This window comes from Erpetoichthys calabaricus, chromosome 9, assembly GCF_900747795.2.
Source record: "Erpetoichthys calabaricus chromosome 9, fErpCal1.3, whole genome shotgun sequence".
Classification (NCBI taxonomy): domain Eukaryota; kingdom Metazoa; phylum Chordata; class Cladistia; order Polypteriformes; family Polypteridae; genus Erpetoichthys; species Erpetoichthys calabaricus.
Window position 1 is genome coordinate 159,105,566 of NC_041402.2, and position 18,360 is coordinate 159,123,925.

Below are 18,360 nucleotides of genomic sequence, written 5' to 3' on the forward strand. Positions count from 1 at the left end.
GGATGGATGGATGGATACTGACCTCTTATAAACTCTTACTTATTTACCTTGGTATGTGTGTTTATATGTAACATGGTGGCACAGTGGCTAGGGCTGGTGACTCATAGCTCCATAATCCTGGGTATGAAGCCCGGACCAGTTACTATCCGTGTGTAGTTTATAGATTATCTCTGGGTCTGGGTTGGTCCCCCTGTGGATGCCCCAATTTTTCTTCCAAAGCCCTAAGTTGTGTGTGTGTTAGACAAAATGATGAGTCTATATCGGTCCCATATGAGTATGTGTGGTCCACTATGGACTGGGGCCCTATCCAGGATTGATTTTTGAACCGAAATGGTGGGATATAAAAATACAGTAGATGGATGGAAGTGTGTTTATGTAAGTAAATGTCTGTACTCAGTGGAGAGCTGAATATAAGAATAAACTGAATTGAATTAGCTAGAGTGATGAATAGTAGAAAGCGAATTAATGTATTCAAGTAGGAGGTGCATTTTGGTAGCTAAATCACAGGTGAATTACACAATAGCCTCACAGAAAATACAGTAGATAAAAATATTATAGTGTCTCTTGAACAAACATCTTATTGTGAAGATACTTGTGACAAAAGGTACAATATTAAATTAAGACAAATTGATAGAACATAATAATTATGGTAGAAGAACAACACAATACTCCACTTCTAACACAAAAACAAAAATGTATTAAATCCACACCCTACACGCTATAAAAACACAAGAAGGCCATTCTATGACTCTGCAAATTAATCTTCATACAGATTACGACATTTTGTTAAACATTTTGAACCACACCCAATCAAAAAAGACACTTAAATTACTGCACAGGTTTGTTTAACTACTCCACAGTCAAACATGACAGAAGTAAATGGCCTATGATTCAGAAAGCTTGGCAGCCTGCTCCTTATAATTTGTCTGATTCATTTTGCATACAGTAATTACAGCTTGTACAATTGGCACTGAGTCCTTTGGAAAGAAGGCAGAACTTGAGTGAAAGTGTTTTGTGCAACAAAACTCCTAGAGCTTAAAGTATGTCTAATAAATAAGTAAACATAAATATGAATCTCTGCATCTGTACTTACTGAACTATATGATCAAACGTTTGTGGACACCTGACACCTATATGAGCTCGGTGGACATCCCATTTAAAAAGTATGAGCATTAAAATCTCCCCTACCTTTGCAGCTATTAACAGCCTTATAAGAAGGCGTTCTACAAGATTTTGGAGTGTGTCTATGAGAATTCATCCATCACAGTAGCATATAGTGAATTGTGATTCCTCACTCCAAAGAACACATTTCCACTACTCCAGAGTCCAGCGGTGGGATGCTTTACACCAGGGGTTCTCAAAGTCGGCCCTGGGGACCCACAGTGGCTGCAGGTTTTTGTTCCAACCAGCTTCTGTTTTTAATTGGACTCCTGGGCTAATTAAGTAAACTGTCATTTCCCAAGTTCTGTGTCTTGGGAACAATGTAGAAATTAGAAAATTAAGTTTGGTAAATATATATGTAAATATATATTAAATTGTACCAAGCAGTTATATGGGAATAATGTTTTTTTTCTTTTTAACAATATTTTCATCCTGATTTTCATTCTATTTTTTCCCAGAGTGTTCTAATTGTTTAATTAATTCATTATTTTCTAATTAGTGGGTCTGATACTAAAGTACTTGCAGCCTTTGATTATTCAGTGTTGTTTGCCTGGGTGTCGTTTTTAATTGTCATTATCAAGATACAATGAAGGGAGCAAACTGCACAGAGAAAGGGCAAAATCAACAAAATGGAGTTAAGCATTTAAATATACAGCAAAAATGGAAATATTTCTAAATGTCTTATAAATGTAAAAATCATGCTGCTGTGCTTTCTTAATGTAGAATAAGACAAGAGAAAAAAATACCAGCTAATTAATTGAGATCAGTGTTATCAGGTGTCACTGTTTATGAATCTGGTTGAAACAAAAACCTGAAGCCAAAGTGGGCCCCCAGGACTGACTTTGAGAACCCCTGCATTTATACCACTCCAGCCTACACTTGGCATTGAGCATAGTGATGATCATAGGTTTGTGTGATGCAGTTCAGCCATGAAAAACCCACGACACTCATGATGCACAGATCATATGCTGATGTTGCCTCCGAAGGTAGTTTGGAACTTTACTGTGAGTGATGCAATAGACGATAGGTGATTTTCACTGTAAATGCTATGTGCTTCGGCACTTAGCCGCTCCACTCTATGACTTTGTGTGGTCTATCACTTCATGACCAAGCTGCTGTTGCTCCTTGATGCTTCCATTTCATATTAATAGCACTTACAGTTGATGTGGGCAGATCTAGCACAGTATACAGTAAATTTCACAGACTAGCTTGCATCTGATAACAGTGCCACACTTAACATCAGTGAGATCTTCAGTACAACCTACTCTAATACCAATGTTTGTCAATGGAGGTTACATGGCTTTGTGCTTGATTTTATGTACCTATTAACAATGCATGTGACTGAAACACTTGAACTCAACAATTCGAAGAGTTGAACACATATGTTTAGCCATACAGGGTACGTGCATATAAAAATTGTGAAGTTAGTGAAGGGCTTCGTTAGTATGTATCTGTAAAGGTTAGAGACGCAATACTTTGGTTGTGTAGTCTTCATTTTCTCAGTGTGGGAGAAATCTTCACTATTTTATTTCCATAATCACAAACTTATACAGTTTATGTGGCACATTGATCCTGTGTGATTGTAGGTGTGTGCTTGGTTGCACCAAGCAGTGGACTGCTTCTCTCTCAGGATAGGCTCTGGCCTTTTGAGACACTTAATTAGGTAAAGTGGGTTTGAGAATGTTGTTTTATAAAGGAATGTGTGTGTGTGTGTATGTGTGTGTGTGTGTGTGTGTGTATATATAGTGAGGGATACCCCCGTATTGGAAGGACCAGGGGATGGATGTATAGATACTGATGGATGCTTAATTGATTACGAAGGAAATTCAATTGAGTAGGGAATTATCTCTCTGGGGCGTTAGATTGCAGTCCCCCTGGGCTGCGGCAGTACCACAGTTTCCTACAGGGTATCATGGGAATTAGAGTTCTGTGACTCAGCCCTGTTGGGTGCTGCCAGGGGATACTGCAGGGACTGGAGAGCCCTACTTCATGGGGCTTCAGCCTTACCCAGAAGTGCTCCCAGGTCAAGCCTTTGGGACATTGAAGTACTTCCAGGGATTACTTAAAAAGGAGCTGCCTGACACTACTCCGGGAGCCAAAATCAGGAGGAAGAGGGACGAAGCTTGCTGAAGGAGGAGTGGAGGTGGAAAGAGATAGGAAAAGGCAAAGAAAAGAAGTGCTATGTGCTGCTTTATTTGTACTATGTACTGTGTTGTTTAGGTGGGAAGCGTTTGGGAAGAGTTTCCCATAGCTAAATAAAAACCTGTGTTGTGTTGGAACTTCTGCCTGTAATTCCACCCCTGACCAAGGGCTGCCACTGTTGCCTTATGTCTCTCCCTTTTTTCTTATTTGCAGATCCAATAATCAGCAGTGACTCTAGTTATGGCATTACTTCTAGTTTCTGGTAAGTGCTTGAAAGGTAAGTGATAAAATGACAAAGTTAAAGAAAATATTTAGGTTACCAAAAACTAAAAAAATAATGTAATTTTTAGAGTTCTACAAAAAGGCCTTTTTGGGGAACAAGTAATGAGGTAACAACTTATAGCTTTTCTACAGCAAGTGAAGTTAATTAAGCCTTGAAAATTCATGCAACCAGTTCCTACCAGGTGTCCCAACATTTGTCGATTACTTACAAACCCTCCATCTGTGTAAAAGCAGTGTTGGAACAAACTGGGTTGCTACACCATCTGAAGTATTATTTAGATGATATTGCATTGTATATTGCTATCATAATGGCGATAAGAAAAGTCAATTAACAAAGGAAGACGGACAAACAATTACAATTATTAAAAGCATAAGTCTTTTTTCTTTATAGAGAACCTTCAAAGCAAGCTGGGCTGTCAGTGAGTACAGTTTACTACAACATCGAAAGGAACTTGGAAACTAGAGAAACTTTAGAAGGATCCAAAGCCACACAGCAGACAAGTTTATAAGCGTTAACCACTTGTGAGATAGGCACATCACAAGACGACAATTTAAAAATTACCTTAACAGTGGTCAAACTAAGCAAACCTCACTTTCTATGCTTTAATTTCAGAACACACGGAGACAATACACAGCACAAATTGCAGTAAACATTGGAAAAATGTGCTGGTAGATGGCAGTCAGGGTCTATTATTTGTACAGGTAGCCCCTATAATAACCAAGCTTCTGCTATTTTTACCCATTTTTACTTTCTATTTCCATTGTACTTTCTATTCTAACTGTTATGTTTACTCTACATTAAATAAAAATCCTTCTCATTATATATGGAGCAGAAGAGTCTCTTTACCTGAAAGCCATGTTTTCCTCTCCACCATGTGGTATCCTCCTTGGGCGGCATGTCAATCACAGACACAATATCTCCCACCTGAAGACAATATCAGAAATAATAAAAAAGGAAAGGCAGTGGCAGAGATTAGTGTTCCAATTCAAAAAACATACCCATAAAATCACAGAAGTTTATGTAAACACTCTTTTTGCTTTATGCAGCACCTTTGCATGGCTAATACCACTCTAAGCTGCTTTGCACATACAGAAATAGTTTTAAGATTGGAGCACAGGTACGTTAAGTGACTTGCTTGTGAGTCATAGTGCACAATAAAATAATAACTCTGCAATTTAAGTTCTAATGGCTCAAACACTAAGCTACATGGCATGTGATAACAGCACAGATTTGATGCTAAAGCAATGGGCAGCATAAAGTTGTACATATTAAACCAATATTTCCATAACTTTCATTTCACAGTATAATTTACAATAGTGCATCTCTGCTTGACACTACTCATCACTAATATAATGTACTGTAAAATCAGAACTTTTTTTTTGCTGTCTTGTCCTAATATAGTGGAGTCTTTAAAAATTAATGGTACAATCTATAATTATATGTAGGTAAAGCCAACTTGTCATGAAAAAGCCACACACATTCATCCACCTTCTAGACCCTATTGTCTCTAACACGTTTAGAAAATGGATGAACTGGTGGTTCACAAGAAGCCAAGAGACAAGGCTGGTACCAGCCAGAAATGGAGTATCAGTCCACTGAAAGATATTCTCAAGCATCAATTCCTAACACACCAATTTAGAAATGCCAGTTAGCTGAACAGAGAATTTTTGGGATACTGGATCTAAACAAAACTGAAGAAAATCCAAACTGGATACTGTGCAGACTCCAAGGACACAGTGACTGGCCTGGGAACTGAACTCAAACTTCTAGAGCTATGAGGCAGTGTGGTATAGCGGGTCCACAGCTCCCATCAAAAGCCCATTTTAAAATAATCACCGCGCTCGCAGCTTAGCGAGGGGGCGTAGTGGTTGTGTGGCTGAATCAATTCTCAGGGCGATTCGCGATGTGGGCGTTTCTCACCTAAGTGCACAGGTGAGAGACTGCCCGCATCCATGATTGTTCCTGGGGCTGCTAATTTGCTACAGCTGCCATGCCCTCTTGATAAAATAGAAGCGCGAGTCGGCTAGGGGAAAAAAAAAGAGAGAACGAGAATGAACGGAGGTTGCAAGAGAAAGCAGGAAGTGGAGAGAGAAAGTCGGTGTGGGAGAGCGAGCGAGCGAGTGCAGGCTCGCGCATGCAGCTGTATAGGAAGACTGGTTGTTGGGCCGACACCCGGGAGTAGTAGTAGTGGTCGCTCCCGCTGAGTGATCATGTAGCGGGAGTGACCAGTGATGAAGGGCGGATGACTCACCACGTAAGGCCGCGGAAGGCAGCAGGAATCGGGACTTGGGACGTGGATTTCTCCAGTGTGAGAGTCCTGGTCATTGGGGAATCCCAAGTCACTGTTTGGCAGGGCCTACCGTAGCCAGGGATCGGTAAGGCAAACCGAACAGTTGGGCAGTGGAGAGAAGGCCAGCCCCTGAGAGGGTGACTCTCCTGTTGCAGGGCCCAGACGGGTGAAGCAGGGTAGCCGCAAGAGGAAAGGAGACACCGGGCTTGTTGTTATTGTTTTTTTAAAAAAAGGAATGCTTCCTGCGTTATTTTAACCTCATTGTTTTTAAGAAGAGATTTTTCTAATAGTTTTTAACCTCCACAGTTTCACAATTGTTCTTATGGATTATTTATTTAAGAAAGACTGTTTTGAATCACTGCACTTTATTTAATTTGAACACTGTTTTTGTTCTGTTGTTTTAATAAAAGCACTTGACACTTTTGCACCATCCACTTGCTATATTGTTGCATCACTGCTTAGCTCATCAGTAACATTACCGACGGTGTCGGGTTGAGGGCTCCCGGACAGCAGATGGGAGCATGCAGCAAACCCGCATCGTCACAGGCAGCAGGAGCTTCACGAACTACTGCGCCATTACGTTGCTCATAATATGTGATGTAGATAATACATATATATCACAATTCAAGCGTCTAGGACATAACACATTTTATATAATAACAGAAGTGTGGAAAAGACACCGTACTAATCTTGCTACTACTTTCCTTACAAAAGCCCATCACATACAGCGGGGAAAATAAATATTGAACACGTCGTTTTTCTCAGTAAATATATTTCTAGTGGGGCTATTGACATGAAATTTTCACCAGATGTCGGTAACAGCCCAAGTAATCCAAACATAAAAAGAAATCAAAACAAATAAGTTCATAAATCAAGTTATGAGTCATACAGTGGAATGACACAGGGAATAAGTATTGAACACGCTTACTGAAATTTATTTAATACTTAGTTGAAAACCCTTTGTCAGAAATCTTGCGAGGAGCACCTGGTCGTGGCCGGTTTATGGTGAATTGATGTTCTTTTCACTTTCTGGTTATAGCCCCAAAGTTGCTCACTGGAACATTCAGAAGTTTAGAAATACATCTATAACCAATGCCATCAGTATGTTTTGCAACAATAAGGTTGCGAAGGTCTACAGAGAGCTCTTTGTTTTTACCCATCATGAGATGCTTTTTGTGTGACACCTTGGTAACGAGAAACCTTTTTATAGACCATCAATTAGGACTAAACCAGCTGACATTAATTTGCACTGATAGGGGGTAGGATTGCTTTCTAAATCCTGACAGATTTCAGCTGGTTTCTTGGCTGAAATTATTATTTATTCCCTGTGTCATTCTACTTTATTACACATATATACAAATATATTTATTGAGAAAAACATTGACGCGTTCAATACTTATTTTCCCTGCTGTATATGTCAGGTAGCTGAGCTCACCACACTGTGCAAACTACAATGTTTTGGCCAAAATGGTCTAGGTTAGTGTCCAAGACTGTGAATATATTTTGAAACAACTTCAAAAAGACACTTGGTAGAGGCTAAAAAACAGCCTATATTTTTGGTGGAGTGATGCAGTTGTTTAGTGCCTCTGCCCAGCAGCTTCAGGAAAACGGGACTAACACCCAGCGTGGTCACTATCTGTATGGTGTTTCTACACATTCTGCTCCTGTGTCTGTATGGCTTCTTCCCTGTCTAGGGTTGGATTGTGTACTGATCTGGACTAAGGGAGCAGGCTAAATGGATTAATGGCTAGATAAAAATTTGTCATAATTTAAATAAAGCGTGATGTAAGGTAAAGGTTTCCCCTTTTGACAATACTAAAAATGTAGAGTGCTGAAAATGAACATGAGAGTTACAGAAAAGAAAATCAAGTAATAGAAATCGTAAACCACTAGCTATAGTTGCCTTTTTAGTTTTATTTATGCTTATTGTAGGATTTCACTTACTACATACACATACTGTATATAGCAAAACATTGTCAAACCTGCTTAATCCAATTCAGGGTAAATCCTAGCAGCATCAGTTATATGAGTGGGCTTATGACTTGACTGGTGGCATATTCGGGGTTGGATCCTGCCCTACTCCTGACACTGGCAGGGTAATCTCCAGACCCTTGCGACACTGAAATTGATTAAGTAGGTTTAGGAATGCTCTTCTGTTCTTCAGCACAGACATGCACTGTATCATCCCAGCAGGATTAGGCGCAAGACAGAAGAAAATTCCCGGATGAAATACCAAGTCTACTGTAACTCAACTCATACAAACTGGGAAAAGTTAAAATTGCAAGTTAATCTAACCTGTAAGCTTTTAGCATTCAGAAAGGAACACTCAACATATAATCCAATTCTGGGATTTTAGAAAATGAAACCACTTTTATCAGCACCTGCTACAAGGAAAGGAGCAACTCTGGATCAGGTGCAAGTTCATCACAGGCACACTCAAACCAGTCACCAGTTAAACGAACTCACATGTGTGTGAAATGAAAATATGAGGATTACTCAAAAGTAACATGAAAATGTGAAATATGTTATTCATAGAACATATAACCGTCCCTTCTCCTACCTCAAAGGAGAGCTCATCACCAGCTTGTGCAATGTAACGTTTGATGACGTGGGCAGCAGCAATGGCAGGAACATTAATGGAAGATTCCTCATGTACCAGCAAGTGGTTTCCCTTGTTGTCAATCTGAAGTGAAAAACAGAGACACAGCAAAACTCAACCAGGATGTTAAATAACTTATTCAGTACTACAAATAATAAATAAATTTACTTGCACTGCACCTGCTGATTCTATGTTAATTCAAAGCATTCATAGCTTGAATGCTGAAATATGAACTACTATATACTCAAATTAACTCTGAGTGTATGCATAACATGTACATGTACAGTGATACTGTGTATCTGTGTATACAGTGGTTCACATTATATATAATATGAAAGACAGAGAGTTTGTAAGGATTTACCAATGAAAGCAGTTGTACTTAGTGCTTTGCTGCATATTCCTTGTAGACAATGACTGTTTGAAGTCTGTGATTCATAGACATCTCAGGTGCTGAGGATCTTCTCTGGTGATGCTCTGCCAATTTTCTAATGTAGCCTTCTTCAGCTCCTGCTTGTTTCATAGGTTTATCCCCTTAAGTTTTCTCTTCAGCATATGGAAGGCCTGATCAATTGGATTTAAATCGAGAGACTAGCTTGACAATTCAAGAACTTTCCAATTTCTTAGCTTTAATAAACTCCTGTATTGTCTTATAAGTATGTCTGGGATCATTATCTTGATTTAGGATGAAGTGCTGTCCAATCATCTTAGAGGCATTTAAAGGAACTTGAGCGGGTAAGATGTTTCTATACACATCAGAATTCATTGTGTAACTGCCATCATCAATGAAGAAAAGTGTTCCAGTACCTGTGGTGGCCATACAAGCCCAAGTTTTAACATACCCAATCTCCATGTGAGGTCTTAGACCTTGGATCTTGGGCAATTCCTTTTTGTCTCAACACTTTGCTCTTCCCATCACTCTGATACAGGTTCATCTTTGTCTCATCAGTCCACAAGATGTTTTTTCCAGAATTCTGCAGGCTCTTAAGTACTTTTTTGCAAACTGTAATCTGGCCATCCTGTTTTTGTGGCTAACTAGTGGTTTGCATTTGTATTTCTGCTCATGATGTCTTCTGCAGATAATACTCTCTGACACATCCACATCTGTCTCCTGAAGACTGTATCTGATCTATCACACTGGCATTTGGGGCTTTTCCTCAGCAGTGGAGGTCTTCCTTAGCCTACCAGTCTCTTTGCAATAACTGAGCTCACCAGTGCGTTCTTCTTCTTAACAATATTCCAGATAATTTGTTTTGGGAATCTAAGGTTTTACCAATGACTCTAATGCTTTTATTCTGGTATTTCATCCTCATTATGGCTTTTTTGACGTTCAGTGGCACAGCCCTTGGTCCTCATGCTGAACAATGCAATGCTGGGTAGAAGCAAGTCGAGGCATCTTAGGCAGCACTAATGCAGTAATGAAACACACCTGAAAAAATTCAGGGTTCCTAGCCTTTTAAATGAGGTGGCCAGTAATCAGATAAAGAATGTAGTTCAGCTATTAATCAATGAAGCCAAATATCATCCTGGGGACAAACAAAGTTCGCTTGTTCTCTCTAAGTATCGGGGGGGGGGGGGGGGTGGGGGGGGGGGGGGTAAGGGGGGGAGGGGGGGGGGGGGGGGTAAGTTGGGGTTCTCTTTGTTTGCTTTACTTTTGTTATTGTAAATGACTTGTTGAGTATTCATTAATAAAGTTTAATTCAAAATTTAAACAAATCTCTTTCTTTCTATCTGTCTATACTAATCATAAATCTTTATTTGAAACACTGACAAAATCCCCTTTGCACTGTTCCAACAATTTTGAAACAGCTTTTTTACATCATTTTTTTTAAACATCAAAATGTCTACTTTAGGTTTTCAAGTTTCTTGACCTTTCAACAGCCCCATGAATTGAGGGTAAAGTTTTACAATTTGCAAACTTTTACATCAATTTAGCTGTATTTCCACATTTTGTGAACAGTTCTCTGAAGGCTAGATCAACAAGGCTTTTTACAACTCCAATTTGTGCGATTCCTTCAATGTTCTTCTGTATTGTAATATGCTTTTTCAAAATGTCCATAGTTGTGTTCTTGTTTCTTCTTTTTCACAGTTCAAATTTGTGGAGTGAAAAGGGTAAAGGGAATGCTTCTCTTCCTTTAAAATGCTATGTGGCGTTATAAAAAAATATCACAATAAAAAAAAAAACACACCAGTAAAGACTGTCAAATTTCCAATAGCAAGTAGAATATACTACCCTCAGAATGCAGAGAGAGAACCTTCATCTGAACAGAACTTGAATTGAAATCGACAAGGTGGCGGAGGCCTAGAATCAAACCTGCTTATTTTACAAATTAACAACACAAACAAGGCTGCATAATATCCAATAACAAACTACTAGTTGTTTACACAGAAGAGGCAGTCAACACCTCTCAAATTATTTTGGTACTGTAATTTAGCAAATAAATTTAGGAGCTTAACATTAAAACCATTATAAAACATGTCTATGATTAGCTGATCTGCCTTTCCTTCCCATTTATTTTTGTCTAATTAACAATTGTGCCTAGACAATAAGCTAACAAAATAACAATACAATAACATTTTGAAAGTGAAATGTTACTTTTACTTGAGTTGTCTACAATAATTCTATCTGTCTATACTAGATGACCAGGCTAATCCACTGACTAAAAAAATTCAACCCTACAATGAAGAGTATAACTCCAAGGAGTATTAAGGTGAAGGTAAGAGCTTTCTGAAAGTGGTATCGGCAGCTGGAAGAAGAAAGCAGAGAGAAAGTATTTTGAAATGCTCCAATTTACAAAGATGGACTATAACATAAAAAAAATCTGAGCAGCACAAAGACAAGGATAACAGGAGAGTCACAGACATATTTAAATTCCTGAAGGGCATAAGAATGAAAAATAGCTCTCATTTTTTTTCTATCCACGTTCATCAGGAGTAATGGAATGAAGCAGAGAAAGGGCATTTTCAGGGCAGAGAAACAACTGGCTAGCTTTAAGCAGAGGGTCATTTATCTCCTTTAGAATTGACTGTGGTAACAGGTTTAAACTGTAGCCATTGGGCGACCTTCTGGTGAGGAGCATTCAGTGTTTTTTCCCTGAATTTGTTAGATGTAAATTTTCCGTTATCTCTTTTGTACTGATGATCACCTTACAGAAAATAGCAGATACACAGATAACAAAAACAGTGTGTGGTGAGCTGTTGGCATTAAATCTCTTTCTCTCACTTTGCATTTGCATACTCTAATGTGTCTTTGACCATGAGGTGCTGTAGAGATACAGTGGTCAGAACTGTCACTTCACATCTTCAAAGCTCTTCATCACTGTTTATATGGTTTCACAATTTTCATGGAGTAGATAGATTTTCCTCTGGGTTTCTTCCAAAAGACAGTGCTTGCTAGTGTTAAGTTTGATCGGTGGCTATAAATTGCCCTGTTAGGCATCAATGTGCCCTGCAGTGGACTGACATCTGGTCCAAGGGTGGGTTCTGCCAGATGATACCAGGTTAAGATCCTGCTCTCCACAACTCTGAACTAAATGAAGCATGCTTGAAAATGGGTGGGTGAAATGATTTTTAAAACACGGGAAAGATGTCTGAAGCTGAAAAACAAGCTGTTCCATGTTTTTTGGTCTGTTCTGTAACTCAAAGGATATAGAGTGTGGATTATGCCTGAAAAGCGTCCACTACAGCATTATTCCTCTGCAAAATTGAACCCTAGTAACCAATCAACTGTAATTTGTCTGTCATTTTTTCAAGGAATTTACACAATACTACATTACAAAATGAATCCACAGTCTACCCGCGAGACACAAATCCCTGTTCATGCTAATTTTAAGGTCATCTTTTGACATTCCTCCTGCTCCTTGAAAATGAATTCCCAAAACATATCTCTGAAAAAACAATAAATAAGTATGAGCCAAAGTGAGTGTCAAAACAAACAAAGTGGCAAACTAAAATCCTCATAATAGAACAAATGAGATACCTCCATCCATGTGAGCGCTGGGCCACAATTTATCTTGTTGTCAGCTATCGCTGAAAGGCGGGACAGGTAAGCCATCAGCATTTGGGAAACTGCCTATGAATGAAGACATGGGAAGAGAAGAAAGAACATCAAAATTAAAATAGGGATGGCATTACCTTTTTACTTTTGTCAAGAATGCAAAATCTTAAAAGAAATCTGAATTCAACATTTGAAGCATTGACAAAAAGTTTGGAATAGTATCTGCTGTCTTTATTTCCCTTTCTTTCATCTCTCAGGCATTAGTCAAGGTACAAATGAACGACTGAAAAGAAAGTCATTAACACAATAAGCATTAAATGAAGTCATTAATGTGCTAGTTTTGGGAAGGGAAAGAGGAATCAAAGTGGGGTAAATGTGGTCACTGAGAATGCAAGCTACAAGGTCTGAAAAAGAAGTCTAATTTTATAAAGACATCATTTGGACAACTGTGTAATTTCAAATACTGTATACTATATATACAGTGGAACCTCGGTTTGTGAGCATAATTCGTTCCGGAAACGTGCTCGCAGTCCAAAGCACTCGTATATCAAAGTGAATTTCCCCATAAGAAATAATGGAAACTTGGATGATTCGTTCCACAACCCAAAACTATTCATATAAAAATGATTAACACAAAATATAAAGTAAAAATACATAAAACAAATTAACCTGCACTTTACCTTTGAAAAGAATCATGGCTGGTGTGAGTGAGTTTCTAAACTGTTGTGGGATACCACCCAACGGGAAGACACGCGGAAGACCGTCCCAAAGCAATCGCAGTCTCCCAGCGCTGTAGCAGTTTGCCGTAAAAGCGAATCCGAAAAGATCGCGGACATGCTATAAGCGCCTGCCATCGATGGGTTATACAAGGAACATTATAAATGCACAGGGCACAGTACTACTTGGTCACAACCCTGCCTGACTGCTGTGTCTGTGTATAGGAGAGTGGCAGATCCCACTACAATAAATAACCACGCTGTTGCTGTTTCAAGCTGAATAAAGCTGGTGTTGCTAAAGTACTGAGACTCAGCTTCGTTTCTTGGGGTGCAAGAAGGGGACTCGTATGTCACAGCACACACGCGCGCATACACACAGACACACAGTCACAATGCTGTATTAAACAGTATACGCTTGTATGGATGTTGACTAAATGAGTGAAGCACGCCTACTCAGACGGAGAAAAGAAGACAATTGCCCACAATCCCGCAGCGAGAGAGAGAGAGAAGAACCATCAGCTCAGTTGTGATCACATGACGCTCTGCAGACAAAGCGTATACATACTACTCGTATTGCAAGACCTCGCTCGTTTATCAAATCAAAATGTATGAAAAATTTTAGCTTGTCTTGCAAAACACTCGTAAACCAAGTTACTCGCAAACCGAGGTTCCACTGTACTACATTTAAATATATGTACTGTGTCCTCTGTGTATAGATAGATAGATAGATAGATAGATAGATAGATAGATAGATAGATAGATAGATAGATAGATAGATAGATAGATAGATAGATAGATAGATAGATAGATAGATGGATAGATAGATAGATAGATAGATAGATAGATAGATAGCAGACCCCTTGGTTTGCGGCATCACCACCGATTCCCACAGGGCATCATGGGACTTGGAGTTTGTCATTTCAACTCTGTTGGGTTCTGTGAGTGCCACCAGTGGGTGCTGCAGGGACTGGGGAGTCCTACTTTGTGGGACTCCAGCCTTACCTGGAAGTGCTCCCAGGCCAAGCTTTGGGAGCACCAGATATACTTCCAGGGATAATATAAAAGGAGCTTCCTGCCTAGGTCCAGGAGCCAGAGTCAGGAGGAAGCAGACAAAGAGAAAGAAGATAATGACAGAGGCAAACAGTTGTGTGCTTGCTGTACAGTTAAGGCCAAAAGTTTTGAGAATGACACAAGTATTGGTTTTCACAAAGTTTGCTGCTTTATTGTTTTTAGATCTTTTTGTCAGACGTTTCTATGGTATACTGAAGTATAATTACAAGCATTTCATAAGTTTCAAAGGTTTTTATTGACAATTACATTAAGTTCATGCAAAGAGTCAGTATTTGCATTGTTGGCCCTTCTTTTTCAAGACCTCTGCAATTTGCCCTGGTATGCTGTTTATCAACTTCTGGGCCAAATTCTGACTGATGGCAGCCCATTCTTGCATAATCAATACTTTGTTTTTTGGAGCTTGTCAGAATTGGTGGGTTTTTGTTTGTTCACCCGCCTCTTGAGGATTGATCACAAGTTCTCAATGGGATTAAGGTCTGGGGAGTTTCCTGGTCATGGACCCAAAATTTCAATGTTGTGTTCCCCAAGCCACTTAGATATCATTTTTGCCTTATGGCACGGTGCTCCATCATGCTGGAAAAGGCATTGTTTGTCACCAAACTATTCTTGGATGGTTGGGAGAAGTTGCTCTTGGAAGGTATTTTTCTTACCATTCTTTATTTATTTACTCAATAATGCTTACCTCATTTGTAAGTTGCTTTGGATAAAAGTGTCTGCTAAGCAATAAATGCATGCAAATGTGTGAGTATGAGTGTATGTGGACATTGTAGTAGTCATCCAGAGTTGTTTTCCACCTTGCTCCAGTGATCTTGAATAGAATTAAGGAGGTTTGAGAATGGTAAGATAACTTCTGTGATAATCAGGAGTTATACAATTTAAATCACATAACAATAGGTATTTATTTGAATATTTTGTGGTCAGAAATCAAGCTCATGCAATCTAACGTCTTTTAAGTAGATACCTACAAAGCTTTTTAATGAGCGATTTATTAAAGATTTCCTCTTCAGAGGAGAGAAAAAATATCAATGTTTGTTTAATTAAGAATTTCATTATATTAAATAAGCGGCCAAGGAGCATCCGCTATGGCTGTTGACTGCTAGCTGTGAAGCTGACTGCACATTTAGCTAGGAACATGGAACAGACACTGTAAGTATAATATAACAATTCTTACAGGCAAAAGAACAGTTATAAATACAATTAGTAGAATACATAAATAGTATACAAATAAAAAATAGTGTGGAAAAATATATTTTAAATTCTCATTCATTAAAGAATGGAGCAGTTGTTAAAAAGAGACTTGCTAATGTTATTTTCTTTCATATGTGTCAGATGCTCACATGTAAAGTTAAATTATCCTGAAGTAAAAGGCTTTGACAGATTCCATGTAAGTTTTCTTTAATAGTGAATCATAAATACCAAAAGACAACAAATCAATCTATTCTGTTCAAATGCCAGCAAAATAGTGAGAGTTGTTCACTAAGCCATGATTCAGGAAGAGAAAATGTATTTTTTTTTGCTTTAACTCACATTCTCTGGAGTTAACGATAAAAGCAACTGAAATCTACATTCACTTTTGGGATTTTAAAAGCTGAAGGGCTGAAAATATAACGGTCCAGTGGAGCCACATTAAAAAAGGTCAATGACGCGTGATTTGAGATATGAATGTAGCAGCTGAGAGACTACAAATCACAAGTTGGCACATATGTGCTAAATTTACTCACCTGAAACTGGTGCTAAAATTAACATTGAACCGAGTGCAAATGATAGAGGAAGCCTTTATCATTCAGGGTATTACATTGTGCTTTGCCAGTCATTGTGGGGGTACTGGAGCAGAGGTTTTAATATGTGGCACCTTTGACTCATAAGAGCACTTGGGATCTAATGAGGAAGGTTAGGAAGATTGTAGCTTTGGCATGAAGAATGTTGGTTGTAAGAGAATTCCAGAGTTCTGTGAAACAGCACTGAGTTTAGGAAATTATTTTTACTTTATGACTAACATTTGAATCTAATGGCTTTAAGTGACTAACAGACAACTTATGTGAAAAGTGGTAGCAGAGCCATGGTGGAAAATGTGAAGATGCTTCCTGGAGTAGGATGTGTTTCACATGATTTGAATGTAGGTCTTTTGTTTAGAGGAATGATGAAATGTAAGAAGAAGGCTAACAAGGGAGGGTGGGAGAATCAAATTTCCTGCAGCACTGATATCAAGCGTGAATTAGGTTTTAGAAGAATTAAATATGACTGGCAGCGGAAAAGCATTGAAAACTGAAAAAATCTGTGGCTGGATACAAACACTCGCGACACATGAAGAAAAGAGTGATGGAGCTTAAGTAGAACATCCAACTGCAGAGAGATGGAGGTGATTTAAAGAATGTTAATAAACCAAAGTGGAAAGTGGCAAGAAATTCATCAAGGAAACAGAGACAAATGATATAAGCACAATGGAAAAGAAAACAGTTGCAGAATAAGTAAGGAAAGAGGAATATGTTAATTAATGCAAAGCCGATAGCAAAAAATGAGAACATAATGAAAATCACATCACATGGAAGAAGAACATACTGAATGGTGGTGAATGAAGAAAACAAAAGAGTAATACTGCTAAGTATGAGAAACTAGAAAAACTGAGCTATAGGATCTCAAAAAAGCAGGATGCACAATAGCTGAAGAAGATAACAACAGGTTAAGCAATTGGTTCGACTCCAATAGTGCTGAAAATGCGAATGGTTATAATAACAAATGGCTGACAGACCTAACGAGCCTGATGGCGAGGTAAGAGAGATTTGTGGCAGATAGGAAATGTGTGATTGTGATCCTTAAATGTGTTGGCCTCATTGAGACATCAAACTTTTATGGCAGCAAATACTACACAAATAAAATCTGAAACCGCATGAAATAAGCTTGACTACTTCTTCCTATCTCGGCTGCTCCCATTAGACTGCCAGAGCGAATCATCTATTTCCATAATGAGATAAGCTTAACTAAATGGCAACCCCGAACGGGAGCAGCCGAAAGAAGAAGAAGAAGAAAGAATAAAAATAACATACAAAGCACCATAGAGAGGCTGTATTTAAGGGGTGTCAAACACAGGGCCCATGGCCAAATCTGGCCCTTTAAAACTTTTTTGTGCAGTTCACTTCATCAATATTCAAAACATGTTACATATGTTCCAAGAGGACCATTAGTTTTTTCAAAAACCTCATTTAACAAGCGATTCATTGATAGATTCTATCTGTATATGAATTACATTTACACCTGCCATCAAAATGCATCTCCAGCGTCCACTTGTATTTATCTGTGCAGCGCTTAAACTGTAGTTAGAATGGTAACAGGCTGTTCATAATGGCCCTACAAGTAGAAGTGAAAAGCATATGGCATAAAGAACTTTGGTGGTTTAGTATATTGAGAAATATGTGTGTCATGAAAGAGATGGTTTCTTACATGCCACTGCTGCCACTGTGCTCATTCTGCTGCCATCTCCCTACATGATTTTTATGTCTCTTCGGTTGAGTTGACTGCTGTGTGTTGATGGAAAATTCAATTTGTGATTGCTGTCTTTTTCTGGCCAACTCTGAATCTGGTCTGTGAGATCCATCACCAGTGTGGTTTTTTAAACATGGTCAGCATAATGCAGATGTAAACTGAGGCACTTTAATTTATCTGCAGATTCTCACCTGTGTCTAGACTGCCGCTTTCGCTCAGCTTTATGTGTTGAGTAGAATGCCGACATGAGCCTTTAATGGGTGGTCTTTTAAATCTCAGGATATAATGTACTCACACTTTATGCTTAGCATCTTTGCTTCTTTGTTGTCTTCAGGTGTAGTTTTATTTTGTTTTTGTACTGTTGTCTTTAGCTCATTTTTCCACCCTAATTTTGACATTGATGCCGATTTTGGATACATACTGTACATACACACTTTACCATACATTAGGCTGGATTTCTGGTCAGCATACACTTTACAACCTTGCCATGTTTAATATTATATATGCTGTTTCATTCTTGTTTTTTAATTACCAAAGTAATTATTGTTATTTAATCTATATTAGTATCAATGCAAATTATTTATAAAATTAGTTAAAGTTATAGGAAAACACAATATTACAACA

General features: G+C 38.6%; 1 protein-coding gene across 1 annotated transcript in view; it reads right to left on the minus strand.

The window, feature by feature from the left end:
* Positions 1-18,360, minus strand: part of arhgap32b (Rho GTPase activating protein 32b) — a 599,869-nt gene that overhangs the window by 157,875 nt on the left and 423,634 nt on the right. The window contains exons 9-11 of the mRNA XM_051932371.1: positions 12,452-12,544; positions 8,437-8,559; positions 4,433-4,510 (exon numbers count right to left, since the gene is read on the minus strand). Coding sequence (XP_051788331.1) covers positions 4,433-4,510; positions 8,437-8,559; positions 12,452-12,544 — 294 coding nt within the window. The remainder of the gene's footprint in view (positions 1-4,432; positions 4,511-8,436; positions 8,560-12,451; positions 12,545-18,360) is intronic.